The sequence below is a fragment of the Anneissia japonica genome, unplaced genomic scaffold (assembly GCF_011630105.1).
Source record: "Anneissia japonica isolate Jap-2015-1 unplaced genomic scaffold, ASM1163010v1 scaffold2994_len2133135_cov197, whole genome shotgun sequence".
Classification (NCBI taxonomy): domain Eukaryota; kingdom Metazoa; phylum Echinodermata; class Crinoidea; order Comatulida; family Comatulidae; genus Anneissia; species Anneissia japonica.
In genome coordinates this window covers 599,017-626,880 of record NW_022728550.1, presented here as the reverse complement: position 1 = coordinate 626,880, position 27,864 = coordinate 599,017, and the positions used below count along the sequence as shown (strand labels likewise).

At 34.0% G+C, this 27,864-nt stretch overlaps 2 protein-coding genes across 6 annotated transcripts in view; both read left to right on the top strand.

Moving 5' to 3' along the window:
* Nucleotides 1–2,563: 2,563 nt before the first annotated feature.
* Nucleotides 2,564–9,021, top strand: LOC117114335. Of its 3 annotated transcripts, none has more exons than XM_033257985.1 (8): nt 2,564–2,667; nt 3,835–3,956; nt 4,353–4,518; nt 5,131–5,351; nt 5,630–5,740; nt 6,367–6,496; nt 6,910–7,018; nt 7,684–9,021. In XM_033257985.1, exons 2-8 carry the CDS (start codon nt 3,847–3,849, stop codon nt 7,821–7,823), a joined length of 987 nt encoding a protein of 328 aa, XP_033113876.1. In that variant the 5' UTR covers nt 2,564–2,667; nt 3,835–3,846; the 3' UTR covers nt 7,824–9,021. The 3 variants fall into 3 exon arrangements, with proteins under 3 accessions (XP_033113876.1, XP_033113874.1, XP_033113875.1); XM_033257983.1 differs by having other exon boundaries at nt 2,570–2,629; XM_033257984.1 differs by having other exon boundaries at nt 2,577–2,636.
* Nucleotides 9,022–11,326: 2,305 nt separating this feature from the next.
* LOC117114283 (carboxy-terminal domain RNA polymerase II polypeptide A small phosphatase 1-like) overlaps nt 11,327–27,864 on the top strand; it is a 50,820-nt gene continuing 34,282 nt past the window's right edge. For 2 of the 3 annotated variants that reach the window (XM_033257903.1, XM_033257901.1), the window contains exon 1: nt 11,327–11,803. In XM_033257903.1, coding sequence (XP_033113794.1) covers nt 11,728–11,803 — 76 coding nt within the window. In that variant the 5' untranslated portion in view covers nt 11,327–11,727. The remainder of the gene's footprint in view (nt 11,804–27,864) is intronic. The other variant, XM_033257902.1, reaches the window with a different exon arrangement.

Sequence of the window (27,864 nt, the reverse complement as noted above, 5' to 3'; positions counted from 1 at the left end):
AGTCATATTTATTTGATTTACATTTATTTTGAACATTGCTATTAGGACATTGTTTAAATCCACAATAGCCTATATTTTACACTGATTGTACTGTCGGCAATACCAGAGACGTTCATTCCCATTACATTATGCTCTTCCATTTCTATAGCGCATAATACAGTGCATGACAAACGTCACATAACCACTACTAATTCCACCTTAATTCGGACTCGCTCAGCTCAGTCTTTCATGTGTAAATGTTCGTATTGACACTGTGTTTTTAGCATTGTTTTAAAGTAATAACTTATCAGACATTTACATGAACAACAAAACGAATGGAAATATATTTGTCTTAACTATTGTTTTCAGCAAAGTGGCGTATCCATATTTTAAAGAAGGGGGTGCTGATGTAATGAGAGTCCACATCACGTCAGTACCATCGTGGTTGGCGGTGACACAAAAAATTTCAGTATTTTATACCATTAGATGCCCCAAAATGGAACTTACATTACCTATTAAATAATAATGTTTTTGACAAATTGAGTAAAAAAAAACCCCAATTAATTAATTAGGTACCCGAAAATGAAATTTAAGTACTTACTATTCTAAAAACTACCATTTTCAACTGAGCCCCACTATGGTTGGGGCTCAGGTAAGAACATTTTGAGAAGTAGAGACTCGTTAGATGCACAAAAAAGCACTTGAATAGTACAAAATTTACGATATCCACCTGAGCCCCAACATGGTTTTGGGGCGCAGATGAGTTAATTGCAAGAATTTGAGACTTTATAGATGCCCCAAAACAACACTTGATACTTAAAATTTATGAAAATTTTAATCCATTTATCTCAGCCCACCATGGTTGAGGCTGAGGTAAAATAATTTTAAGAATTAGAGAGTTTTAGATGCAGGAAAATGGCAAATACATAAAAACAACAAAAATTACTATATCCACAAAGGCCTATCCCCATCATGGAGGTGAGAAAATCTTAAAAATTGGGGAATTTTGATGCCGGAAAATGGCAATGTCATACATAAAAACTAGGAAAATTACTATATCCACCCGTCATGTTTGTGGCTGCATGAGATAAAGTTGGAGAATGGCACTTTAATACTTAAAATTTATGTTGGTTATTTTTTAACTTTTGAAAAGGGGATGTCAACGGGACGCAACTGCCAAAAAACTTGGCAGCGAAAGGACGCTACCACCAATAAACAATCAACAAACTACCGGGTTTCTGGGTTGATTTCCAAGGTACTACATGGCTCAACTATTTTTTACTTTAGGGTTAATTGGTAAAAATCACACACAAGTCATACGACGTCACTGACAACGCCGGGGACGGTAACTCGATCTTGAGATTAAATTTCCAAATAAAGTTATACTAAATAACTTCTAATGACGAACTATTGTATTCAATTGCCTTTGTTGGTCATTCAACTGTCATTTTATCTATTTTTTCGGTGATATTACTATTCTCTATAATCTATAAAACACCCACATAACAACGTCACGTTAGATCGATCGGTGGGGACGCTGGTAGGGTCAAATTTCGTCGGAAGGTATCAAGATGATAAACAGTTTCTTTGGACTAAATTCTTGCTTATGGTAACCACATGCTTATCTAAGATTATACTAAAAACATCGCTAATTTCGCGGCCGCACATATAGTGAAGTAAATAGTGAAATCTGCAGTCCAACGCGATCGTATCTTATCTTATTGTTGGCTGGAATTGTGGGCTGGCTTGTTGTTGGCTGGCAGATTGTTGGCTAGCTTGATGTAGCTATGTTTTGGCATACTTTAATTAGTAGGAACCAGTCAATTCGAGCGGATGCTACTTCGAGCGAAGGCCAATTCGAGCGGAATTTTTTTCGAGCGGATGCTAGTTTGAGCGGAAGAAGATCCACTTGTGCGAACAACAACCTGTGCGAGTTTTATACGAATTACTTCAAAATTTCCTATTTTTGAGCTAAAAATTTGACATTTTCAAAGGGGAAGGGGTACACAACAGTTCTAGAATAGATAAGTGAGTAGCATAACTCAATTACAAATATAATTTGAGCTAAAAATTTGACATTTTCAAAGGGGCCAGTTCCAATAGATAAGTGAGTAGCATATAACTCAATTACAAATATAATTTGCTTTTTCAAATACAGAACCCCATCCAGTGGCGGATCTGGGGAAGGGGGGGAGGGGTGGTGAATAGGGTGGCTAGCCACCCCACTTTGTTTACCGTGAAAAAATAATGGTCACTTGTCTCGTCTTGTGTGTGTGCTTCTCGTGCACTCTAGTAAAACATACACTTTCTTCTTTTTTTAAGCTGAAAAGTGCGCAATTCTATTATACTGTAGTTTTAACTTGTTAGCGGCCATCTTGGTAGTCGGAGCTGCCAAGACTGTAATTCAAACATGGAGTAATTATCAAAAAGTACTAAAAACCTTTCAGAACCTTAGTAATCAGAGCATTTTTTTTTTTGCATTTAAACAAACAAATACAAGAATACGGCGACGATAAGTTCGCCCTTGTTATAGTTCGCACTAAATGCATCCGCTCGAACTGGCATCCGCTCGAACTGACATCCGCTCGAACTGACTGGCATCCTTTAATTATATATACCTGTCTCTAGCTGAGAAATAATAATATTTGTAGTGAGTGGTAAGATTTTTTTTGATCGTCGAGTTCACAGGAAAGTTGTTCTTAATAATTCAGTATACATTAGAAATGTTTTGTAATCAAATAATGGCGATTCCAATAAGTAGATATTGGCCTAGGCCTAGGCCTAACTAATAATAATACATGTTTGTTTGATATTATTTCTTTGACTAGTTGTAGCCCTATATTAATAATAACTAAGCTAGCCTCTGGCCCTAAAATACTATAGACTAGGCCTGGCTAGACCAACACATTTAGACCCGCGTTTCGGCCTAGCACTAAGCTTGGGGTAGGGTTAGGTTCTAGAAGTGGCCAGGTCGTAGGTCTACTATTATATATGCATTTAAACTACTTTACTATGGACAGAGCATGTATCGTTACAATTGCAAGATTATCTATTGTTAATAATTATTAGCCTGGGCCTTATTATTGGTCGTATTGAGCAGGGCACAACAAACAAACAAGAAACAAGAAATAAGTTTGGTACTTTTTTGTGTTTTTTTCCATCCTTGCCTGCCATCAGTGTAGGACCGTTTCGGCTGTGATGTATGGAACACGTTTTGTATTGTATGTTTTCGGTCAATTCGATACATTGAATTACTATCTAATATAAATATCCTAATAAATATTGTAATCTAATAATTATATAATAACTATGCATATTATTGACTTAAAAGTAATAAAAAGACTGTGGGAAAGGCAGACAACATGAAAAGGCAAAACGACATAAAAAGACTGTGGGAAAGGCAAACATTATATATTATTTGTCAATTCACCAGGAGGGAAACCTGTTTAGGGCTTAGGCCTGGCATAACATACAAGAAACGAGTTGTAATTTTAAGTGTAACAAACTTGAAATTTTCACGGTAACTTATAGAGGCCTATTTATTTGTAATGTAAAGGATACTGTATATTTTAATAATAGAATGAACAGAACACACTTAATTTCCTGATTATTTGAATATTAAATACATCGCAGCCTAACTAGATGGAATTCATAGAGACAAGCATGACAATACTCTTTGCTTTGAATTAATGGTGAAAATAGCCTAACCCTAGACTAGTAAAAAAACTTACTGTACCTTTTAAGCTAGATGAAATACTGTATCTTTATACTGCCATGATCGTTTTTCCAACGTTGGAAAAGGTCTAATAATAACATTGTTATTAAATTAATTTTTGTTTTATTTTGTATAAACAGTTCTAATTTAAGATGTCTTTTGTCAAGGAGGAACTAGATGAGCTGAGCAAAAAATGCACAAGTGAAGTTGATAGCTCAGAGCTGATTACATGTCATCAGGCATCTGTTAGAGTTAAGTTAAGGTAAAAGTGAAGTATGAACAAGCTATTCATTGTACAGGTCTCTCTAATCTCTATACAGACCACTTTTGGGACAGGGGTTTCCATGGTCTTAGTACTTTGGTCTCTTATTAGAATAATAAAAATAAAAGACATCTGTTACTATGTGACCACAGAAAAGTGGTATTTAATTGGTGGTGGTGTTTAATTGGAGGGCTCTTTAATTAAAGAGAGACCTGTATTTGCACTAGTCACAGTGAATAAAGAAATAAAAATTGACAGAAAGATTCTACTCTGTGATGCTCTATAATAAACTCTCAGTTTGAGGCTTGTTTTGTCACGAGAAAAATCCTGTTGCAGTATTTGAATCCAGAACCCAGATGGAGAATCATTTAATTGTGGCTATTTTCATTTTTATAGGAAAACCAAGTTTAAAAACTTGGTAGTATGTCTTCAGTTTGGTGATGACTATCCCAGCTCACCAATCATTATTGAACTAAAAAGCAAAACAATATCAGAAAAATTACTACATGGAATATGCAATATAGCAGACGCTGAAGCCAAGAAATATCTAGGTACACGGCAGGTAATCATACTTATTGATTATCATTTCATTAGCATTATTGGTGCATCATACTTAGGCCTCTATAAACTTTGATATTATTTTCCCTACTATTGCAACAAATATCTATGGAAAAACATACACATATTAATTACATAGGTACTAATGTGGTGGTAATTTTTTTTTTTTTTTTTAATTCTTTATTCAAATACACATCAAAATCGCAGCCAAGGCTGAATTAATTGATATTTGCAAAAATATGGCAAGTAGGCAATAATGGTAATAATTAGTGCACTGGGATACCAAACTACCCAGTCACTCTTTGTATGTGTTTCCTGAATAAAGAGTTGTGAAGTACCTGTTCAAAGTCAATGTCAAACTTAACAACTGACCAATGAGGCAGGGTCATTAGCATTGCAATATATCTACGAATATCAATTTTTAATTTTTAAATGTGGACCTTCTCCAGTTTTTGGGCGGTTCGTCGTAACCCCCTTAATCCCCCCCCCCCCATGCTACGGGAGACAGGGCCTGTATACTGACTATATTAATCTGTTTGTGTTGTTTTTTTATGTTACTTTTTGTCCCAAAAATCAGAAATTGACTGTCATGCTTAACTTTTTACTTTTTTTTTAGGTTCTGCCAGTATTGAAGTTTATAAGACAGTTTTTAGAAGACAATGCATTTGCTGTATGTAGTGATGAACTTAGTTTTATAAAAAAGGAATTAATTACACCAGAAGATGAAATCAAGGTCAAACAAAAATCTGGAGTTTTAACCACAAATATTAATCAAAAGAACTATTTTATGAAATTAAAATTTACAATTCCTAACAATTATCCAGAAGAACAAGCTAGGTGAGTATTTTTTCATATCTAGTTTTGTTCATTGTTTTTTAGCTATGCTTATATGTTTGTTTGTATTTACTCTGATGACATAACAATACTATATATTATTCATGTATGAATATTCTGTTTATACTTTTATTGTTGCTATAGTACAGGTCAAATTGGTTTTAAAAGGTTGTTTTGTCAATGAAATTAACTTTATTCATTTTATCTTTTAATTATATACCACTTATTAAAAAACATTTTTTGGCATTAGTAAATTTTTAAAATTTGTTCTTATTTTGTAGTGTAGAACAAAAAGAGACAAACTTTCCTGACTTGTTCCAGAAAATGTGTATTGCCCAAGCAACAGAAATGGCAAGGCAATGTGTCGCCCCTCCTCTGAAGAAAAAGCCAAAGTATGTATTCTTATGTAAGTTAGTCATACAGGCAAATCTATGCTTTTTGTAAATATTAAGGTATTGTATTTCTACTGAACAAGTTTGCTGAAACAGGCCATAAGGATAGATTGCAAGTGTTGCTTTCTAACTCCTTCTGCAGATTTGTATACAAAACTCAATTGGCTCTTGTTTTCCGAAATGGTTTATGGGGGAATCAGTTTTTTAAACCCTTAGCATACTGGGGTATTCACATGTGCACACTGAATTGAATTTTACAATATGCATATTACCGAAAATAATGAAGAACATAGTGGTCGCCTATGCCTAGACCAATTCAATAGAATTAAGACATTTATTTTCTTTCATTGCAAATGAAATACAATAAAGATAAAATATAGATTGATATTGATTAAAAGCCTAAGCTAGCATCTTTGCATCCCCTTAGTAACTATCATAAAAAATGCCTCTAAAAACTCATTATAGAGGGCAACATATAGGTGTTTTAAATCCTCAGGAACACACAATCCTTTGGGCATTTTAGTTGACGCTTTTAGTAACTGTCTCCTGTGTGCTAAAGATAAACTGTTTGGTAAATCAGTAATAAATTTAGCATCACTATTAACTTGATTACATTTGTTCTACAGAGATTTACCTTTTGAAGCGAAACCATCTCTGAAGTTTATCGCAGAGTTCCTGATCCGTGGGTGCATCCAGAGGTATCCTATGGAAAAATGTGTCATTTGCAAGGAAACTGCTTTTCCTGCGGACCCGAATGTAAGCACTCCATTTGTTGTAGTCATTTTGTTTATCTAGGCCTAGTTTAAGTTCTCTCTTTTTCCTTTCACTGTGTTTTATACACCATACTTTTCATGTTTTGTAAGACAAATATTAAATTGTGTATTATCAATATATTAATTCCAATAGTAATAAGAATGATAATAAAATTTCAGTTTTAAATTACAAACATATTGAAACTAGTACAGTTTGAAACCAAACATGTTTGATATAGAGTTTCACTTGCTTTTATTAGGCTGTGTAAAGTTAGCATCAGTTGTTGTGGGCAAAGTGTAAACAACACCCTTATTGGTCTGGTCCTAATCAAATTCTGTAGTTGATAAATATATTTCCATCATCCTTACATGTGTTTTTTTAAAAGTATGATTGTATTCTCATTTCCTGTTGAACAGCATGTTGTGAATGATCCCCAACATGGCCGTCATGTAGAGTGGGTTTATTGTGGTCATTTATTTCATCATGGTTGCTTATCAGAATACATGAAAACACCTCCTTTTACAGGTATGTCCTAATGTTTTCAGACATTGATTATAATATTACTGATGATTATAATAATATTTTCTATGTAGAGCTACAACATGCATACCTACCTACCAACCAGACAGCATCTTGCATTAGTATATTAAATTTATATAGTTCTGCTGGAAATTCAAATGTGTTGTACAGAAAGTGTCTTTCTGTTGAACAGCTGAGTTACATTCAAAAACAAGGTGGTGTGTCGACATTTCCTCTAGTCATGGCTAATTATATACAGTAATGTTAAAAATTATAAAGATCATAATAATAAATAATTGTAACACACTCTTTGACGTTATTGAAAAAAATAAAATACATGGATCTATATGTTACAATAATGATAAAATAATAAATGTAAATGTCATATAGATGATAAAGGTATTAATAAGAATGATTAATTTGCCAGTTTTATATAACACGTCATGCAAAGGTTGGCCTCCTTTTACTTAATAATAATTACCCTGGTCATTTAATGAAATACCAATGGAACACATATCAGCTCTCTAGGAGACAATTTAATACTATTGCTGTTAGAGATTAGTCTCATGGCATATTATCCCACCAGGTACACATACCCATGGGTGGAAGGAGACAACCTATAATATTGATAAAGTTGGCGATGAATTTATATTAGTTGCTTTCTTTGACAGGTGGCAAGAAGTGCCCAAGTTGTGGAAAGAGAGTTTACCATGAAAAATGGAAGATAGCACCAAAAACTGCTGAGGAAAGATGGGCCCATGAACAAGCTAGACAACGAGAATTAGAAGAAGTTGTTGATTTTCTTGGATAACAGACACAAGAGCTTGTAACTTTACCGTACTTGGTTCATCTCAACTCATAGTACGAGACAAACTGATAATGGTAAATGAGTTGTCCGGGCCAGGCAATTACTTTTCTGCAGCAGATTGGCTCACCACAATGGAACACTTCATCTTTGACGCTAGAACAATTATTAGCGTTCTACATCGTAACTAGTCTTCTCTAATGGAATAGTAATATAAATGAGGTGGATGGAATGTTAATCAAGTTCATTAAAACATGAGATTTTGTTAGAACAGTGAAATTCTTCAAGTGACTAGGACAATGTTTGCAAGATAACTTGTTAACTCTAGCAGGATAACCTCAGTAACTTGTCTTAGCATGATGTGGTACTTATCTTGGCAGAATTATGCTGTTTTAAATATTTAGCTATTTGAATTAACTGGAGATAGAACTAGTAATGTTCTGTTGATTAGGGTTATGTCAGTCTTCTCATTATGCACTACATAATGATAATCAGTTTTGGAAAAAGAAGTGTCATTGCCCAATACAATAAATGTTAATATGTAAATTAATACATAATGCTAAAAATAGAATATGTAATGATAGATTTTTCTTATGATTTTTTTTTTATTGTAAACTGATCAATAAACTTTATTGATTATAATATAGTATAATATGTACTCCAAGTATCAAAATGCACGTCATCGTGTCGGGATTCAATATTTCGGCATTAATTATGTCATCATCAGGAATATTGATTATGTTATTTCTACTATAATTTTTAATAGCTTAGAATCAGCTAAGCCTCATAAAGTGACTCATTTTAAAGCATCAATCCATCCTGTAATTGGCAAGTTACTTGCTGTTGGATGTGAAGGAAATATAAATTTAAAAAAAGATGAAATTGTAATTAATCATTGAATATATCTAGTACATGTCGTGGTGCTTATTCAATAGTGATGCCTAGCGAATAAGTTTATGTTTGGTGCAGTACTTATTCAAAGAGAGAGATGCTCATTAGATCATTTACTTTACTGTCTTGATTCCCCTGAGTAACATCTGAGGGTATCATATTGTGTCCATTGGCAAGTTACTCACTGAGGAAAAATGGAAAACCCATAAATTTAGTAAACTGAATTGTTTGATCTGAAATATGTCATTATTTCAGTAAGCTATCATTATATGAAGAGGTGAGTGTGAATAAAATAAATTTATTAATACTGGAAGTTTGTATTGGTGTTTAAATCATTGAGGTACATACAGTAGTACAGGGATTGCCAATGACATTTAATCACTATTATAAATAAGTGGGGTCTTTCCACAGGAAGCATACAGGAACATGAAAATAGGTCTCATTATGAGGCTTAATGAGTGGAGTTTTTGGTTATGAGGCAGAATCCTGACTCTTAAAGGAGTTTAGGATTAATTTAAAATCAAGCATATTTTAAAACTACCAAATTACAGCTCCACTCACACTTAGTCTTGTGTTTGTGTGTGGAACCCTTTGTTCTTAATTTGCCAATGTTCTGAGAGATACCTAGCACCACTACCGTCTGCCCTGAAACCACTGGTGCTATGTAGCACTATTCTGGTAAGGCAAGACTATTTTGTACCTTGTTTAGCAAACTCGCCGCCCGCAAATAATGATGTCTTCGAATAAAAATAAAATTTTATTTTTGGCCAATTAGCGCACACGTTGCCACGGAAAAATGGACATTTTATTTAAAAAATAACAGCTTTTTCTATATTTTTATTACGCACACCACTGCCTTGAAATCTCCAAAAATTAAGATATGGCCTATGTATTATTTCTTCCCAATTACAGTATATAAATTTAAAACATTTAACCATCCCATTACTACACTGTTTACATTCACCAATAAAATTTTATTTTTATTTTCTCCGTCTGGATGTTTTTGGCAAAACTGTTTGCTAAATAAGAAAACAAAATTTTATTTTAATTTTTTTTCTTCCCTCTGACAATCTTTAAAAAAATAAGTTCGCAAAACAAGGTACAACAAATTCTCGCCTAACATGTACTCATTGTTCACGCTACCTGATCTATCGTTGGGGGTGTTGCACACCGACTGATACTAGACGGTGATCATCGAAATTGCGTGCGAAAAAACTCCCTTAAAATGTTCTCATCCTTGTTGATTGTTCCAGCAAGCAGTACCACACACGCATTCATATCCTACAAAAGTTAACTTGCGCCCTCTATAATTTGTAGTTTCATTGACGTTTTATGCTCCTTGGTTTTTGTGTTGGCATGAGTGCTGCACTTTAAAAAAATAAGAACCAGTAAAATTTTGCCAGGCTCCCAGCCTGAAGAGACCCTGAGCTCCTCTTACTACTACCCAGCACTGTAATGCAGTCTTTACCAAATGTGCTTTCTTCCCAGAGTCCTCGGTTTAAAGGGGCTGGAGGGTCACAGGCCCCCCCTTCTACTATTACCCCAGCAATCAAAGACACATCATTTATTTAAAAATTAACCAACCAGCTTGAATGAGGCTTAATTTTCATGTGTGATTAAGCATGTAACCTACACATTAATGACAGTAATGCACGATTTGACGATTTATGCATGGTATAGGCCTACGTTGAACGCAAATATTCTGATTAGAAATGTGTGTATTACAAAATAAAATTTGATTATTGTTAAATTCAGGTCTCCCTTTAATTAAAGACCCCTCAAGTTAAAGACCACTTTTCTATGGTCTTAAATTAACAAATGGCTTTCTTTGTTATTCCATTTAGAGACCAAAGCTCTATAAAAACCATGGACGCCCAGTCCCAGAAGTGGTCTTTTATTATAGGAGACTTGTAGTCACATATGCTTTGAAATTGTCTAATAATTAAACGCAGTCTTTTCAGCCATAACAATTATCTCTATTGAGATTGCCTACCCCCGACCACTCCGTGAACAAAAATACTTTGCTAACCCCTCCCCCTCCTAACTAGTAACATATTTTCTCAATCCCCCTAACTAGTAACATTTTCTCAATCCCTCTAACATTTTCTCGCACCCCCACTCCCATGATGACTCGTCTCCGTCGTGTGATACAGATAGACCAAAAAATTTGTTCTTATTTCGTTCTTATTTTTTAAGAAATTTCGGACTCGGTGTTCTAATATTATGAATCTTAATAAAAAAAAAAAATAGTGGCAGGCCTATCAATATGATCAAGTAACCATCACGCACGCATAAAAACCGGGCCTACTCAAAATTATAGATTGGGTTTTGGGGGAAGAGACCAGGAAAAAGCGGTCCCTTTCGACATCCCCCACCCCCAACTGCCACTTATTCTTTTTTTTCTTTCGATAACAGCAGCAATAAATATTGTGTTAATTCCCAAAATCAGATACTCCAGGCAATGTTATACATCCTTGGTCAGATCAGGGAGTTGTTGTGTATAACAACTCCCTGGTCAGATCAATGTGCTCTTGTTTGTACACATTCGATCAGGCTAAATGAATGTAAACCTTGACCGCAAAAAAAACCAGCCAATCATAGCCTCAGTTCGACTGAGGACACCTCAATTGACAAAGCTAGCGCTGGTGTGTATCGCGAGTACGCCATTTTGGCGCTTAAAGAATCATAAATGCATTTAAACTGATGTAGGCCTAGAAGCATATTTTTAAAATAAATATCCACATACAATTTATTATCAGTCCTATTTGCATGTAAAACCAGAGACTCAAATGTTTCAGCCCATCATTTATATGTAGCATGGTGCTGTTCTGCCCACATTCTACTTGTTTATTTACATCATACCGATTTCACTAGAAACTCCCTCGTAAGTTGACACTTATTTTATAATTATGTTGACCTCTTTCCACCATCTTGGCTCGCTTCGCATGTGAGAATTTGGATGTTTTGCTTGGAATTTTAGGACAAATCTGCAGTGAAACCAAATACATAGGTGATCTAAATGGAAAGTACGTCCATTATTACTCAAGTCGGTCGTGACGAGGAACCTTTAAATACGTTTCCAACGACAGAAAAAGGTAAGATATGCTATGTTTTCTGCACGAGAGAGGACGAGATTGTTCCTTGGCACCCCTTTCCAGGGAAGTTCGTTCACCGTTATGTAGGGATCGGTTGTAAACAATCGTTTGATTTGATCACATTTTCCAAATGGCTGTCAGATATGGAATTATTAAATTCCATGTTTTTAACACAAAAGGAGTAATATAGAACTCTGTATTTTTTGGTTCCTCCCGTGGGAAGGATTCGAATCAAAATCATTAGATTCTCAGGGAAGAATTGATTTTTTAATAATGTGTGTCAAATGAAAAGCTAGGCAGCCTAGCCTAGGCCTTAGGCCTAGCCTACATACACTTTGTCGGATTCCCTCTCTGCCCTATCCCGCCCGTGCCCCGCAAAGCGTAGGATAGGTCCTACAGAAACATTAACAAATGGGCGCACACCTTTCATTCATTTCTATATGCTATTCAGCAATAATATTTATTTCACTGGATTGACAATATAGGCCTAATCAACATCTTACATCCTCAATTTACTTGAATTCAGTTTTATAGAATATAGGCCTAGCCTAGGCCTAGAGGCCTAGGCCTAGTAGTAGTAGGCCCATGGAGATAGGCCCTATAGTAAACTGGAGAAACAACTTGAATTTAGACTTAGTCCTTTGACGATCATCTGACTGCGCTAAGAACCTTTGGTCACGCGACGTATAAGTGGGTATCAATTTTGTAAACAGGCAGTGTTTGTGCTGTAATGCATATTTGGACACCGTTTTCACGAAGAGACACAAACTTCAATTTCGAAAAAGACGTTGAAGTGGACTACTTCCCAAATCCGTAAATTTCACTATCAAGATATCAAAATTTTGAATATATTTTACATATTTTAAAGATAAAGCATTAAACAATTGATAGCTAGCTAGGGACTACTGTGGGCCTATTTTGTGTTCCAGAATTTTATCTTAAATAGGCCTAGCTGTAGCCCACTAGCCCTTATGTCAATGGGAAAGGTGCATCATAGTTGCCAACTTTTCCAAAAAAAAATCTGTGAGAACTTACGTTGCGTAGCAACGCGCCTCTGGCTGGCGGCCAGAGGGAGGGGGGGCTGTTGTAGGGAACCAGGGGTGTGATGCCTCCTTGAATTTTTAGCGCAATCTGGGCATTTTCACTACTGATTTGACAAATGTATGTTAAACTTAATAAAACCAAAAAGTTATACTCATTTAAAGTTGACCAAAGTACGTACAGTACTGTACACGTACATTTTTTACGAACTCTGTCTTTTTGTTGATTGATAATAGTGAAACTTTTGAATCATGATGTACAGTCACTTTCATGTGGGAAAACAGATAAACCATGCGTGGTGCATTACTGGGTAATTAAAACACATTGATGGGCATAAAGGGTGTCGTTTGTTTAGGATTCCAACGTCGAGCGTACGGGGCATGCACCATACTGTAGCCTAGCTTTACTCTTTGCTAAACTAAACACTGCAGACGAATGGCAAATGATTTATTTATTGCATGTGTAAATGTTGTTCGCTATTATTTATTAGTTTAAAAGTTTCTGTTCATCCGTAGTAAAACTGGCAAATGATAAATAAACTACAGGTGCACTTTCCGTACACTATCTTGAAGTTCACATATTACCACCATGTACTGTAACATTCTGTTATTTACTACAGTATTCATTTTTGAATATTTTGTTTAAGGATTATAAAACTACCGGTAATACTTATGATGATGGAAAGTTGTTTATACAGTTATTGGATCAAATTAATGTTCCGTTTACTATATGACTCTGAGTACAGTAGTGCTAAGAGTATGGAACAACAAATGCGAAAATATTAGCGATTCCCCTACAGTATGTTGAACTTACTGTAAGGACCACAATAACATAATGAATGGTAACATATATTGATGTAAAAATTTTTTTTAAATGTATGTACTGTAATAGGTAAAATATTTAGTAAGCACTCTTTATTTTTAGCTGTTCGTGATCAGGGTTCATTGCACACACAAATGGTTACAAACTTTCATCTTCATAATACAATAAAAATAATATTAAAATAGGAAACATTATACAATAGAATTATAAAAATATTACATAAAAAGAATACAAAATTATAATTATTTATTTACATCATTAAAATAGTTGGAAAAGTGAAAATTCAATACGTGTTGTTACAAAGAGTGAACGACCCAATAAATGCCCCAATAAGTGTGGCCCTTAAATGTTATTCAAGAGTGGTGCTTATTAATTACAAATTATTGTAGTGTTAAAATTGTATACTGTAAAACCTCAAATAGAAACCCCCGTGTGCTTTGTTTTTTTGGACCCTTGGATGGGCTTTTCTAGATAGGCTTCTTCTCAAGATTAAGCCCATTGGGCTTCTATTCCATGTTTTATGGTATGCTTGTATAGCCTAATTTATTGGATTGAACATATATTCTGTGAAAAGTTGTTGAAAAGTGTTTTGAGGAAGCTTCATGGTACATTGTAATATGTAGAGTACAGTATCTTGGTTAAACCATGGTTAAACGCTGCACTATGTTTATTCAAAATAGATATGTCTAATCAACCAACCCTGCTGTGCTTTAGCAAGCAAATTCATGTTTAGTGTTAGATACTTTACAGTAGTAACTGAATGTTTTCTTCTATTTTTGTATGTCTCTTGGATGCACCATACATTTTATATGAGTGCCACTATATCAAAAGTGGATCCAATAAAATGATTGATTGATAAATTGCAAACAATCTTAAATTACAACTGTTAATAAAACAATAAAATTCTGATGATGTGGCCAGTAGTGGCTCTAGAAATTTGCATAGGTAGAGGATATTAAACAATGCTATCAGGAGGTCTTAACCAAGGTGCCATCTAGAGCCTAAAATCTCTGATGATGAGGTTAATGCGGAGAGATTCTAAAAGATTGTGCTTTTTAAACCGTAATACTGTATACTGTATATTGACAATCACAATATGTTTATTTAGATCAGCTTATACCTTGTAGCATTGGACGACGGGAGTCCATGCAGTGTCCCCCTCACACTCTACTGGCACCACCGCTGATCATGAGTTCCATGTGCTTTACAAAGCCATTTAATGTATTTACTTTTCTTATAGTACAGTACAATATAGTAGTCTGTATGTTGTAAGATTCAAATAGTAAATCTTAGTTCGTTTATCAGATCTCTTGGGTGACCACTAAGTACTATATGTACAGTATCATAAAAGGTAAGTCAATTTTTCAGCAGGACAAAACAACATGAATATAAATAGTCCTCCCTATTGTGAGTGGAGACATCTGTAATTTTGTATCAAAACATTTTCCAAAATAAAGGACTTCTGAGGAAAACAATTCAGTTGCCTACTGTTTCTTAATTGTCGTAAGTTTGATTGCTGCACAGGAGTCCAATTACAGTGTAATTTACCCATATCAGGATAATTAGATTATATGATCTTTTAAGATTTGTGTCAATATTTAATCCCTTTATCAAAGCTACCGTAATTAGATGGGTACTCAGAACTGTGTGCTAATACAGTATCTTAGCGTACTGTATGTCCACACACACGGCGTAAGGCTGGCGTAGCGTACGCCTTTGTTTGTGAACTAGGCAGTGGCGTTACTCACAACGCCACCTTCGTGAAGTTATTTACGCTACCTGCAGACCCCAGATTAGTTAACACCACGAAGCTAATGCCAGTGATGCTTGAATGGTTTGACCTCATTTCAAGAAATTGACCAATCACAATTGCAATAGATTACTGTAGTTACTTTAATCCCTTTCCTTTGCTCTCTATTAATGAAATGGTAAAGAGGTTCTTTTTCTATTGCATTTTACTTGGTTTACAATGTATATGATTTGTTGATTGTGTTTTGTAAGATATTTTAACCTAACTGTCTATTAAAACCTGCAACACCAGCAATTGTTCCACAATGCTAGCTGAAAAATCAGAAGTAAAATTGTTCATTTAAAATACAGTAATCGTAAAGTTCACTTCGAACAATTCAGTTTTAAAAGTTTTAATGATGCACTGTAAATATTTTACTACAGTCAAGAACCCGTACATTATTTAAAACTGAAAACTATTCCCCCATAGGCATTACTACTAGTTTAACGCTAGCGTTAATATAGCAAATGCCGTTTGTGTGCACACTTTGGAATTTTATTCTGTGGATTAGCTACGCCAGTCTTACACCGTGTGTGTGTACATACCCTTACTGGAAATCTTAAAATTTAAAGGCGTTACTAATAAATCATTCAAATCTATGTGGTTGATACTAACTATCTTCTTCTTCAAGACATCACTTGGATAGATTCTATGCTGGTTCCAAGCTTTCTGTATTTTTCTGTTTAAATGTAAATAATAATAATAATAATTTGGACAACTTTTATTTAATGAACCAAATGCAATAGATATGGTCATTTTGACAAAAAAAGTTGTGAAGGGAATGCAAATTTGCTGTGTTTTTAACCATTTATATTCTCAGGTAGAAGGCAGTGCATGTACTGTATAATATAAGATCACCCTGAGTTTACTGTAGGAAAAATTTTGGACGATTTTTGTTTGTTGGGTGTATAAGATGACACCCTCCCTTCCGTTTTACCATTGGAATTCCTCCTTTTGATACAATCTATTGGGACCAGGCCTGCATTTAGCCTTCAAATTGTATAATACTGTAAGTCAAACGTTTGGTAAAGTTCATGGATTTCATTATCAGCATTTAAAAAGCGTCAATTTAAACTTAACTCACAAATTAAACAATAATCGCCTTGTATTGCATTTATTTCTGGCTGACAATGTACAAGGTGAACTTAACAGTTATTGTAGCACAGGTAACTTCATTTCAGCAATAAATTTGTGTGTCATGGACAATCCACACATACGATGAACATAATTTTAAAAATAAAATAATAAAAAAATATGTATGTTGCGCATATAAGACGACTCCCTATTTTTCGATCACAATTTTCTATGTTACTGTAGGCCTCGAGTTATATGCGAGAATATACAATACATTCATATTGTGTTTTATTTTAGTGATTTGTTTACTCAACATTCATATGTTAAGATGCTGATGGCAGTATTCAAGTTAACATTCTTAGTTGTTGGATATTATTAGATATCTTTGTTAAACCATGGTTAAACACACAGTTTTGAAGTATTGACCATATCAAAAGTTGACATTTCAACTTTTGATAGGCATTCATATTTATTGAATGCATATTGCTAGCATGGTTGAAATAATCTTGTTGCTCAAATTATCCCTCACCAAGAACTGTGATATGTGTGATGCATTTGTGTAGGAGTGTGCTGTGGAGATACTGTATGAACCATCCTGTTTCCATCTGCAAACACATACTTAAACATCATAACTGCAATGTGTTGTATGATAGTGTTGCATATGATACAGTTCACCTTCTAATTTGAGACCCCTCTAAATCCGAGACCCCTCTAATTCGAGACCACTTTTCCAAAGACCCAAATAACAATATTTAACCTTTAACACAAAGTAAGCCCTCTAATTGGAGACCAACCCAGAGACCACCCCAAGTTTTCAGGTCCCGAAGGTGGTTTCGAATTGGAGCACAAACTGTATTATAAACATTAATTATATTTTTTTATGATTTTTGTGGAGATTAATTATAGCACTATTTTTTTTTTTTTTAGCAATTTGGATATTGGAAAGCCATTTTCAAAGATATTGCATCTTTTTAGTGATTACAATTTAGGTGGTAAAATTTATTTTAGCAGTCCATTAAACAGGTGTTTATAATAATAGTAATACTAATAAAATAATTTATTAAGTAAGTTACTGTAATAATATAGTATTAGGTTAGATTTATAAAGTAGCTAAACCTTTAGCTTATTTACTATAGCTGTCGTCGCTATGATGCTTTAAGGCAGACGATATTTAGCAGATTGCAGGGAAATAGCTTTTCTTTTTACTTTAGTGATGAATACATTCTTTGCTTTTGCAAGTGGCCCATGGATTTCATGACACAGAATTTGAGGGAACACCTTGTAAAACAAACTGCTTCTTATAACTATCTCTTAATTGTTTTTCTACATGGATTCAGGTGATTGGTGAGTACTTTTACTTATATATTACAAACAATAAAAAAATGGTAGCACTTTATAGACTAGTTGAAATATGTATTGTCACAAGCTTTTGTGTACACAGTATTATATATATTATATCTGTCTCTTATACACATCTAGATGTGTATAAGAGACAGGTATGTGCAATTGCAAATTGTTTGTAGATTTTTATGCTGTTTTGAGAAAGAACATTGAGAGTGGTGATACTGTATTATTACAGTAATTCATCCTTTTACAGAAGTCCTGTTTAATACTTGGTTATTTTATTTAAAAATAATCCATTCATACTATAGCCCTAAATACTTTATTTGATAACAGTACTGTAGTAGTTTAAGAGGAAGTTCTTTTATTATTAGGGTGAAATAAAAGTAGCATTACATATTTTTAGACAACAGGCCTACATTTTGTTTTATTTTTATTATTTAAATTACTTTTTTACTCCAATATACAGTAAGACATCTATTTTACGTACCCCTTGGTACCAAGTCGTGTTTTTAAATTGAAAGATTTGTAAACTACTGTACGGTAGATCAGGTGTTAGTCTCCTAAAGTAGGCCTAGCTATCTTCTGCCATTGAGCGCCGATAGGCTAACTGCGGCCAGGCGTAGCACGAACCAACAGTGCAGCAGCGTGGTCTACCGGGCTAGAGCCTAGCTGACTTTACTTTCGATAAAAACCAAATTATTGTAATCACTGGCATTCTTCCACTTTACAAAATATTATTTTAGCTCTTAACATCTGCATATTGGACCTTTCTATCGTGTTCTTTCTAGTTTTCTGATCGCTGAATTGTGTTGTTTTCATGCATTTCGCGATCATCTAGCATTCACTATGTCAATAAGTTGTTGACCCCCAACATTCTTATTTATTCGTGATCGTAAACAAGTGCGCTCAATCCGACAACACTTGCGTTGGTAGTTTGTTGTTCTGGTTATTACATTAATATATAGTGATTATTATAGCAGAAATGGAAGAAAAGATCAAACTATTAATAAATTAATACAACCATGGAGAATTTTCTCCATGATACAACAAACTTAATTTTATTAAGAAAAATATATATTATCACTTTTTAAAACGTTCGCAATCAGACTTTTTTACGGTATTAATTGGTCAGTGATGACGTCATCAGGAGGAAAGACCATTCGTAAAATCGACATTTTTCAAATAATCTTTTTATATTTTTGTAACTAACTGGAAAATTATGATCAGGTCAATGGTTTCAAATTGAATTCAAGCTAAAATTTGCAACATTTTATGCAACTGGAACAAAATTGTGTATAGTATGTACTGTATCATGTTACTATACAACAATAAAGTTATCTTGTACTTTATCTAATTTGATAGAAATAAGGTACTATAGTTAAAAAGGTATACAGTACTTATGGTGTAGTGGTTAACTGTGTAACAAAGGAAACCTCATGTGGTTAGCCAGTTCCTGATCAAAAGATGAAATATTGGATTAAGATCATTTTGAGTTTGACAACAAGTTTGATAGAGACCCAAAGCTACTTCGTCAAATGCTAGGTAGACAAGTAGCTGATTAAAGACAGTTGAGCTACTACAACAGTGTATACTGTAGGTATTACTAAACCCTGCAAACTCCAATAACACACTGCAAACCCTATGCAACCTCTTAAAAGTGATTGGATTGTAATATAGGACTTACTTGGCCTCTCAATAAAAAAAAAATTATTTTATGTTTACAACAATTTATTTTTGGGGTAAAAAGGCCTATTTTTGTTTTTTAAAAAATTGCTAAATCCCTCATCATCACATTATTATTTACCTCAGGCAAACATGTAAATATTGAATAGAATTTAAATCTTTTGTTCTATACAATTACTGAGATATAATTGGTTATGCTAAAAAGTGTCCCATCCAGTTACAAAATGGAAATGACCTGGAAAGAGGCAGGGTTCTTTTGATGCGTTGTTTGTAAGGGTTAAACCTACAAGGAAAATGAAATCAAGTTTCATAAATATTTGATGCATTCTTTGTAGCAGGAACTACTGTGGTAGGAACAAAGGGAAGGTTTTAATCACTCCTAATGTTGGTGAAGCTCTTTTGGGCTTTTTGTGTTTGTCCTTTTCATCTTTTGATCTTTTTATGTTTTATGTACTTTGTTTTATTTTTGATGAATAAATACATTTTGAAATTTTTACATTTTTAGTATTAAAACATTTACATTTTTTACTAATTCAGATAAAGACTAGATGAAATTCTTCCAAATACATTTTGAATTTGAATTTGGTCAAGCTGTCAATCAATTCAATTTCATAATAAATCAAAGAGTTATACTACTATAAAAATGCAAAAAAAAAAATGTTGAATCTTTTCCAATTTTGGTTTGAGCCTCCAACTGGTAACATATCTGGTGATTTTCCTGATACCTTGTACTGTTTACTGCTGCCATTTTATAAAGTTGTTTCTGATATTATTCCTGTTTGCTGCTACTGTTTTCTTGGTTCTTCATTTTAAAATTATATTAATGTTAATTCCGATATTCCTGATACATTTCCAGGGCTGGGAAAAGTGCACAACCGCGCGACCGGCGGTCGGAGACAACTTGAATGGCCCGGGAGGCATTTTGGGGGAAAACATTTTTTAAAAATAAACTGCTGGGCTGTATAGTGTCTGTCTCTTATACACATCTAGATGTGTATAAGAGACAGGTATTAAGATGGACAGGAGAATTCTTGTTGAAGTCTCATCTTCCGGGACCAAGCAAGTTGAAACTAATTTACCATGGTGTGTAAATTGGGTTAATGGGGATGGCTGTAACATCGTTAATTATTGTTTGCTATGATAGAATACTACAGTATTTGCAATTGCAAATTGTTTGTATATTTTTATGCTGTTTTGAGAAAGAACATTGAGAGTGGTGATACTGTATTATTACAGCAGTGCAGCAGCGTGGTCTACCGGGCTAGAGCTTAGCTGACTTTACTTTCGATAAAAACCAAATTATTGTAGTCACTGACATTATTCCACTTTACAAAATATTACTTTAACTCTTAATATCTGCATATTGGACCTTTCTATCGTGTTCTTTCTAGTTTTCTGATCGCTGAATTGTGTTGTTTTCATGCATTTCGCGATCATCTAGCATTCACTATGTCAATAAGTTGTTGACCCCCAACATTCTTATTTATTCGTGATCGTAAACAAGTGCGCTCAATCCGACAACACTTGCGTTGGTAGTTTGTTGTTCTGGTTATTACATTAATATATAGTGATTATTATAGCAGAAATGGAAGAAAAGATCAAACTATTAATAAATTAATACAACCATGGAGAATTTTCTCCATGATACAACAAACTTAATTTTATTAAGAAAAATATATATTATCACTTTTTAAAACGTTCGCAATCAGACTTTTTTACGGTATTAATTGGTCAGTGATGACGTCATCAGGAGGAAAGACCATTCGTAAAATCGACATTTTTCAAATAATCTTTTTATATTTTTGTAACTAACTGGAAAATTATGATCAGGTCAATGGTTTCAAATTGAATTCAAGCTAAAATTTGCAACATTTTATGCAACTGGAACAAAATTGTGTATAGTATGTACTGTATCATGTTACTATACAACAATAAAGTTATCTTGTACTTTATCTAATTTGATAGAAATAAGGTACTATAGTTAAAAAGGTATACAGTACTTATGGTGTAGTGGTTAACTGTGTAACAAAGGAAACCTCATGTGGTTAGCCAGTTCCTGATCAAAAGATGAAATATTGGATTAAGATCATTTTGAGTTTGACAACAAGTTTGATAGAGACCCAAAGCTACTTTGTCAAATGCTAGGTAGACAAGTAGCTGATTAAAGACAGTTGAGCTACTACAACAGTGTATACTGTAGGTATTACTAAACCCTGCAAACTCCAATAACACACTGCAAACCCTATGCAACCTCTTAAAAGTGATTGGATTGTAATGACTTACTTGGCCTCTCAACAACAATTTATTGTTGGGGTAAAAAGGCCTATTTTTTTTTTTTTTTAAATTGCTAAATCCCTCATAATCACATTATTATTTACCTCGGGCAAACATGTAAATATTGAATAGAATTTAAATCTTTTGTTCTATACAATTACTGAGATATAATTGGTTATGCTAAAAAGTGTCCCATCCAGTTACAAAATGGAAATGACCTGGAAAGAGGCAGGGTTCTTTTGATGCGTTGTTTGTAAGGGTTAAACCTACAAGGAAAATGAAATCAAGTTTCATAAATATTTAATGCATTCTTTGTAGCAGGAACTACTGCTGTCTCTTATACACATCTAGATGTGTATAAGAGACAGGTAATATACCACCTTGCCTATCAAGTCTACAGATTTCATGAACTTTGATTAACACTTCATTGTTGTCAATATTATCACCAGTAAATTCCGGTTTAGTTTCAGCCAGCCACGATGACCCTCCGGTGATAATCGTTATTGAACCTACAGAAATTGTACAAACAAATGTCCTCCGATTCCGATATTATGTAAAAAAAACCCCAGTAGGCCTAATTATTAACAAAATCCTGACGTTCCAGAAATTGCGTAAAAAATCACGCCGATCCTCTCTAGTGCTCAAATTAAATCTTAAAAATGGGGTAATATATACTAACATTTTTTGAAAAATAAAATTCTATAGCTTTATTTCAGTGTTAAAACTCTTAACTTTATTTATTTTTTTCAACAAAATTTTCAAAATACTCAAATACACGTTTTACATTTGACAAACAATTCTTTTGGTAAAAGTTAAACAGAAAAGGAGATCTGTGTAAAAGACAGGCTGAAGCGTCATTTGCTCTCTTTTGATGAATGTAACTGGTTGTATGCCCAAGTTGCACCCTTAGCTTTCTTTAAAATAGAAATGACGTAATGTGTACAGCGCCACCAGTGTTAATTTTACACGAATACATTGTTTACTATCGGAACGGCATGTATTTTCGCGAAGCGATAGAACTTTCGTAGATTTTATATGCCTTATAAAACTACAGAATTGTCACATTTTGGATATTTTTGTATTAAATTGTGGGTTTTTATAAAAAATCTTGAGATTATTAGAAAAGCTGGAGATTTTAGGCTAGTGGCGGGAGAGCTGGAGGTTAGGGCGAAAAGCGGGAGTCTCCCGCCAAATGCGGGAGACTTGGTAGGTATGGTAGTAGGCCTATAGTAGGCCCATGGAGGTAGGCCCTATAGTAAGCTGGAGAAACAACTTGAATTTAGACTTAGTCCTTTGACGATCAAATCCGTAAATTTCACTATCAAGATATCAAAATTTTGAATATATTTTACATATTTTAAAGATAAAGCATTAAACAATTCAAATAGAGCTAGCTAGGGACTACTGTGGGCCTATTTTGTGTTCCAGAATTTTATCTTAAATAGGCCTAGCTGTAGCCCACTAGCCCATATGTCAATGGGAAAGGTGCATCATAGTTGCCAACTTTTCCAAAAAACTGGCTGGCGGCCAGAGGGAGGGGGGCTGTTGTAGGGAACCTACATTTGAAGTACACTCATTTAAAGTTGACCAAAGTATGTACAGTACTGTACACGTACATTTTTTACGAACTCTGGTCTTTTTGTTGATTGATAATAGTCAAACTTTTCTTCATGAATCATGATGTACAGTCACTTTCATGTGGGAAAACAGATAAACCATGTGTGGTGCATTACTGGGTAATTAAAACACATTGATTGGCATAAAGGGTGTCGTTTGTTTAGGATTCCAACGTTGAGCGTACGGGGCATGCACCATACTGTAGCCTAGGTTTACTCTTTGCTACACTAAACACTGCAGACGAATGGCAAATGATTTATTTATTGCATGTGTAAATGTTGTTCGCTATTATTTATTAGTTTAAAAATCTTGATCCGTGAGTTTCTGTTCATCCGTAGTAAAACTGGCAGATAATAAATAAACTACAGGTGCACTTTCCGTACACTATCTTGAAGTCCACATATTACCACCATGTACTGTAACATTCTGTTGTTTACTATTCATTTTTGAATATTTTGTTTAAGGATTATAAAACTACCGGTAATACTTATGATGATGGAAAGTTGTTTATACAGTTATTGGATCAAATTAATGTTCCGTTTACTATATGACTCTGAGTACAGTAGTGCTAAGAGTATGGAACAACAAATGCGAAAATATTAGCGATTCCCCTACAGTATGTTGACATAATGAATGGTAACATATTGATGTAAAAAATTATTAAGAATGTATGTAATAGGTAAAATATTTAGTAAGCCCTCTTTATTTTAAGCTGTTCGTGATCAGGGTTCATTGCACACACAAATGGTTACAAACTTTCATCTTCATAATACAATAAAAATAATATTTAAATAGGAAACATTATACAATAGAATTATAAAAATATTACATAAAAAGAAGTCTACAAAATTATAATTATTTATTTACATCATTAAAAATAGTTGGAAAAGTGAAAATTCAATACGTGTTGTTACAAAGAGTGAACGACCCAATAATGCCCCAATAAGCGTGGCCCTTAAATGTTATTCAAGAGTGGTGCTTATTAATTACAAATTATTGAAGTGCTAAAATAGTATACTGTAAACCTCAAATAGAAACCCCCGTGTGCTTTGTTTTTTTGGACCCTTGGATGGGCTTTTCGAGATAGGCTTCTTCTCAAGATTAAGCCCATGGGGCTTCTATTCGATGTTTTATGGTATGTTTGTATAGCCTAATTTATTGGATTGAACATATTCTGTGAAAAGTTGTTGAAAAGTGTTTTGAGGAAGCTTCATGGTACATTGTAATATGTAGAGTACAGTATCTTGGTTAAACGCTGCACTATGTTTATTCAAAATAGATATCTCTAATCAACCAACCCTGCTGTGCTTTAGCAAACAAATTCATGTGTTGGATACTTTACAGTAGTAACTGAATGTTTTCCTCTATTTTTGTATGTCTCTTGGATGCACCATACATTTTATATGAGTGCCACTATATCAAAAGTGGATCCAATAAAATGATTGATTGATAGATTGCAAACAATCTTAAATTACAACTGAAAATTCTGATGATGTGGCCAGTAGTGGCTCTAGAAATTTGCATAGGTAGAGGGTATTAAACAATGCTATCAGGAGGTCTTAACCAAGGTGCCATCTAGAGCCTAAAATCTCTGATGATGAGGTTAATGCGGAGAGATTCTAAAAGATTGTGCTTTTAAACCGTAATACTGTATACTGTATATTGACAATCACAATATGTTTATTTAGATCAGCTTATACCTTGTAGCATTGGACGACGGGAGTCCATGCAGTGTCCCCCTCACACTCTACTGGCACCACTGCTGATCATGTTGATTGTTTTTGACATAGTACAATGTCAGTGGAAGTACAGTATGAGGTCCGTGTGCTTTACAAAGCCATTTAGTTTATTTACTTTTCTTATAGTTATACTGTAGTACAGTACAATATAGTAGTCTGTATGTTGTAAGATTCAAATAGTAAATCTTAGTTCGTTTATCAGATCTCTTGGGTGACCACTAATGTATCATAAAAGGTAAGTCAAGTTTTCAGCAGGACAAAACGACATGAATATAAATAGTCCTCCCTATTGTGAGTGGAGACATCTGTAATTTTGTATCAAAACATTTTCCGAAATAAAGGACTTCAGAGGAAAACAATTCAGTTGCCTACTGTTTCTTAATTGTCGTAAGTTTGATTGCTGCACAGGAGTCCAATTACAGTGTAATTTACCCATATCAGGATAATTAGATTATATGATCTTTTAAGATTTGTCTCAATATTTAATCCCTTTATCAAAGCGACCGTAATTAGATGGGTACTCAGAACTGTGTGCTAATACAGTATCTTAGCGTACTGTATGTCCACACACACGGCGTAAGGCTGGCGTAGCGTACGCCTTTGTGTGTGAACTAGGCAGTGGCGTTACTCACAACGCCACCTTCGTGAAGTTATTTACGCTACCTGCAGACCCCAGATTAGTTAACACCACGAAGCTAACGCCAGTGATGCTTGAATGGTTTGACCTCATTTCAAGAGATTGACCAATCACAATTGCAATAGATTACTGTAGTTACTTTAATCCCTTTCCTGTGCTCTCTATTAATGAAATGATAAAGGGGTTCTTTTTCCATTGCATTTTACTTAGTTTACAATGTATATGATTTGTTGATTGTGAAGATATTTTAACCTAACTGTCTATTAAAACCTGCAACACCAGCAATTGTTCCACAATGCTAGCTGAAAAATCAGAAGTAAAATTCGAACAATTCAGTTTTAAAAGTTTTAATGATGCACTGTAAATATTTTACTACAGTCAAGAACCCGTACATTATTTAAAACTGAAAACTATTCCCCCATAGGCATTACATAAGATGAACATAATTTTTAAAATAAAATAATAAAAAAAAGTGTATGTTGCGCATATAAGACGACTCCCTTTTTTTCGATCGCAATTGTCTATGTTAGCCTTGCGTTATACGCGAGAATATATAATACATTCATATTGTTTTATTTTAGTGATTTGTTTACTCAACATTCATATGTTAAGATGCTGATGGCAGTATTCAAGTTAACATTCTTAGTTGATGGATATTATTAGATATCTTTGTTAAACACAGAGTTTTGAAGTATTGACCATATCAAAAGTTGACATTTCAACTTCTGATAGGCATTCATATTTATTGAACCCATATTGCTAGCATGCTTGTTGCTCAAATTATCCCTCACCAAGAACTGTGATATGTGTGATGCGTTTGTGTAGGAGTGTGCTGTGTAGATACTGTATGAACCATCCTGTGTCCATCGGCAAACACACATTTAAACATCATTAAACTGCAATGTGCATGATAGTGTTGTATATGATACAGTTCATTTTCTAATTTGAGAGCCCTCTAAATCCGAGACCCCTGTAATTCGAGACCACTTTTCCAAAGACCCAAATAACAATATTTAACCTTTTAAGACAAAGTAAGCCCTCTAATTGGAGACCAACCCAGAGACCACCCCAAATTTTCAGGTCCCGAAGTTGGTTTCGAATTGGAGGGCAAACTGTATTATAAACATAATTATATTTTTTTATGATTTTTGTGGAGATTAATTATAGCACTATTTTTTTTTTTTTTTTTTTTTAGCAATTTGGATATTGGAAAGCCATTTTCAAAGATATTGCAACTTTTTAGTAATTACAATTTAGTTGGTGAAATATATTTTAGCAGTCCATTAAACACGTGTTTATAATAATATTAATATTAATAAAATAATTTATTAAATAAGTTAATAATACAGTATTAGGCTAGATTTATAAAGTAGCTAAACATTTAGCTTATTTACCATAGCTGTCGTCGCTATGATGCTTTAAGGCAGACGATATTTAGCAGATTGCAGGGAAATAGCTTTTCTTTTACTTTAGTGATGAATACATTCTTTGCTTTTGCAAGTGGCCCATGGATTTCATGACACAGAATTTGAGGGAACACCTTGTAAAACAAACTGCTTCTTATAACTATCTCTTAATTGTTTTTCTACAGTATCTTCTTTAACCTGCATAGAATGGATCCCATTCCCTATTTGTATACATGGATCCACCTTTTTCCTATTTCCTATGTATTCCATATTTTTTGTAGTTAATGTTTCATCAGGTTACACAGATTGTTGTGTGGGAAGCACTGATAATGTCAGCTATAATTTGATTAAAGTCATCTAGAGCTAAAGTATATTTTGATGGCATTCAGAGCAGGTGTAAGTATTAAGATGGACAGGAGAATTCTTGTTGAAGTCCCATCTTCCGGGACCAAGCAAGTTGAAACTAATTTACCATGGTGTGTAAATTGGGTTAATGGGGATGGCTGTAACATCGTTAATTATTGTTTGCTATGATAGAATACTACAGTATTTGCAATTGCAAATTGTTTGTATATTTTTATGCTGTTTTGAGAAAGAACATTGAGAGTGGTGATACTGGTCTCTTATACACATCT

Excerpts from the sequence above, each read along its gene's own strand:
- LOC117114335 (XM_033257985.1), top strand. The coding sequence starts at position 3,847 with ATGTCTTTTGTCAAGGAGGAACTAGATGAGCTGAGCAAAAAATGCACA. Across the intron at positions 4,519-5,130 it reads AATATCTAGGTACACGGCAG|GTTCTGCCAGTATTGAAGTT; the intron begins GTAATCATACTT and ends CTTTTTTTTTAG. Across the intron at positions 5,741-6,366 it reads CCTCTGAAGAAAAAGCCAAA|AGATTTACCTTTTGAAGCGA; the intron begins GTATGTATTCTT and ends TTTGTTCTACAG.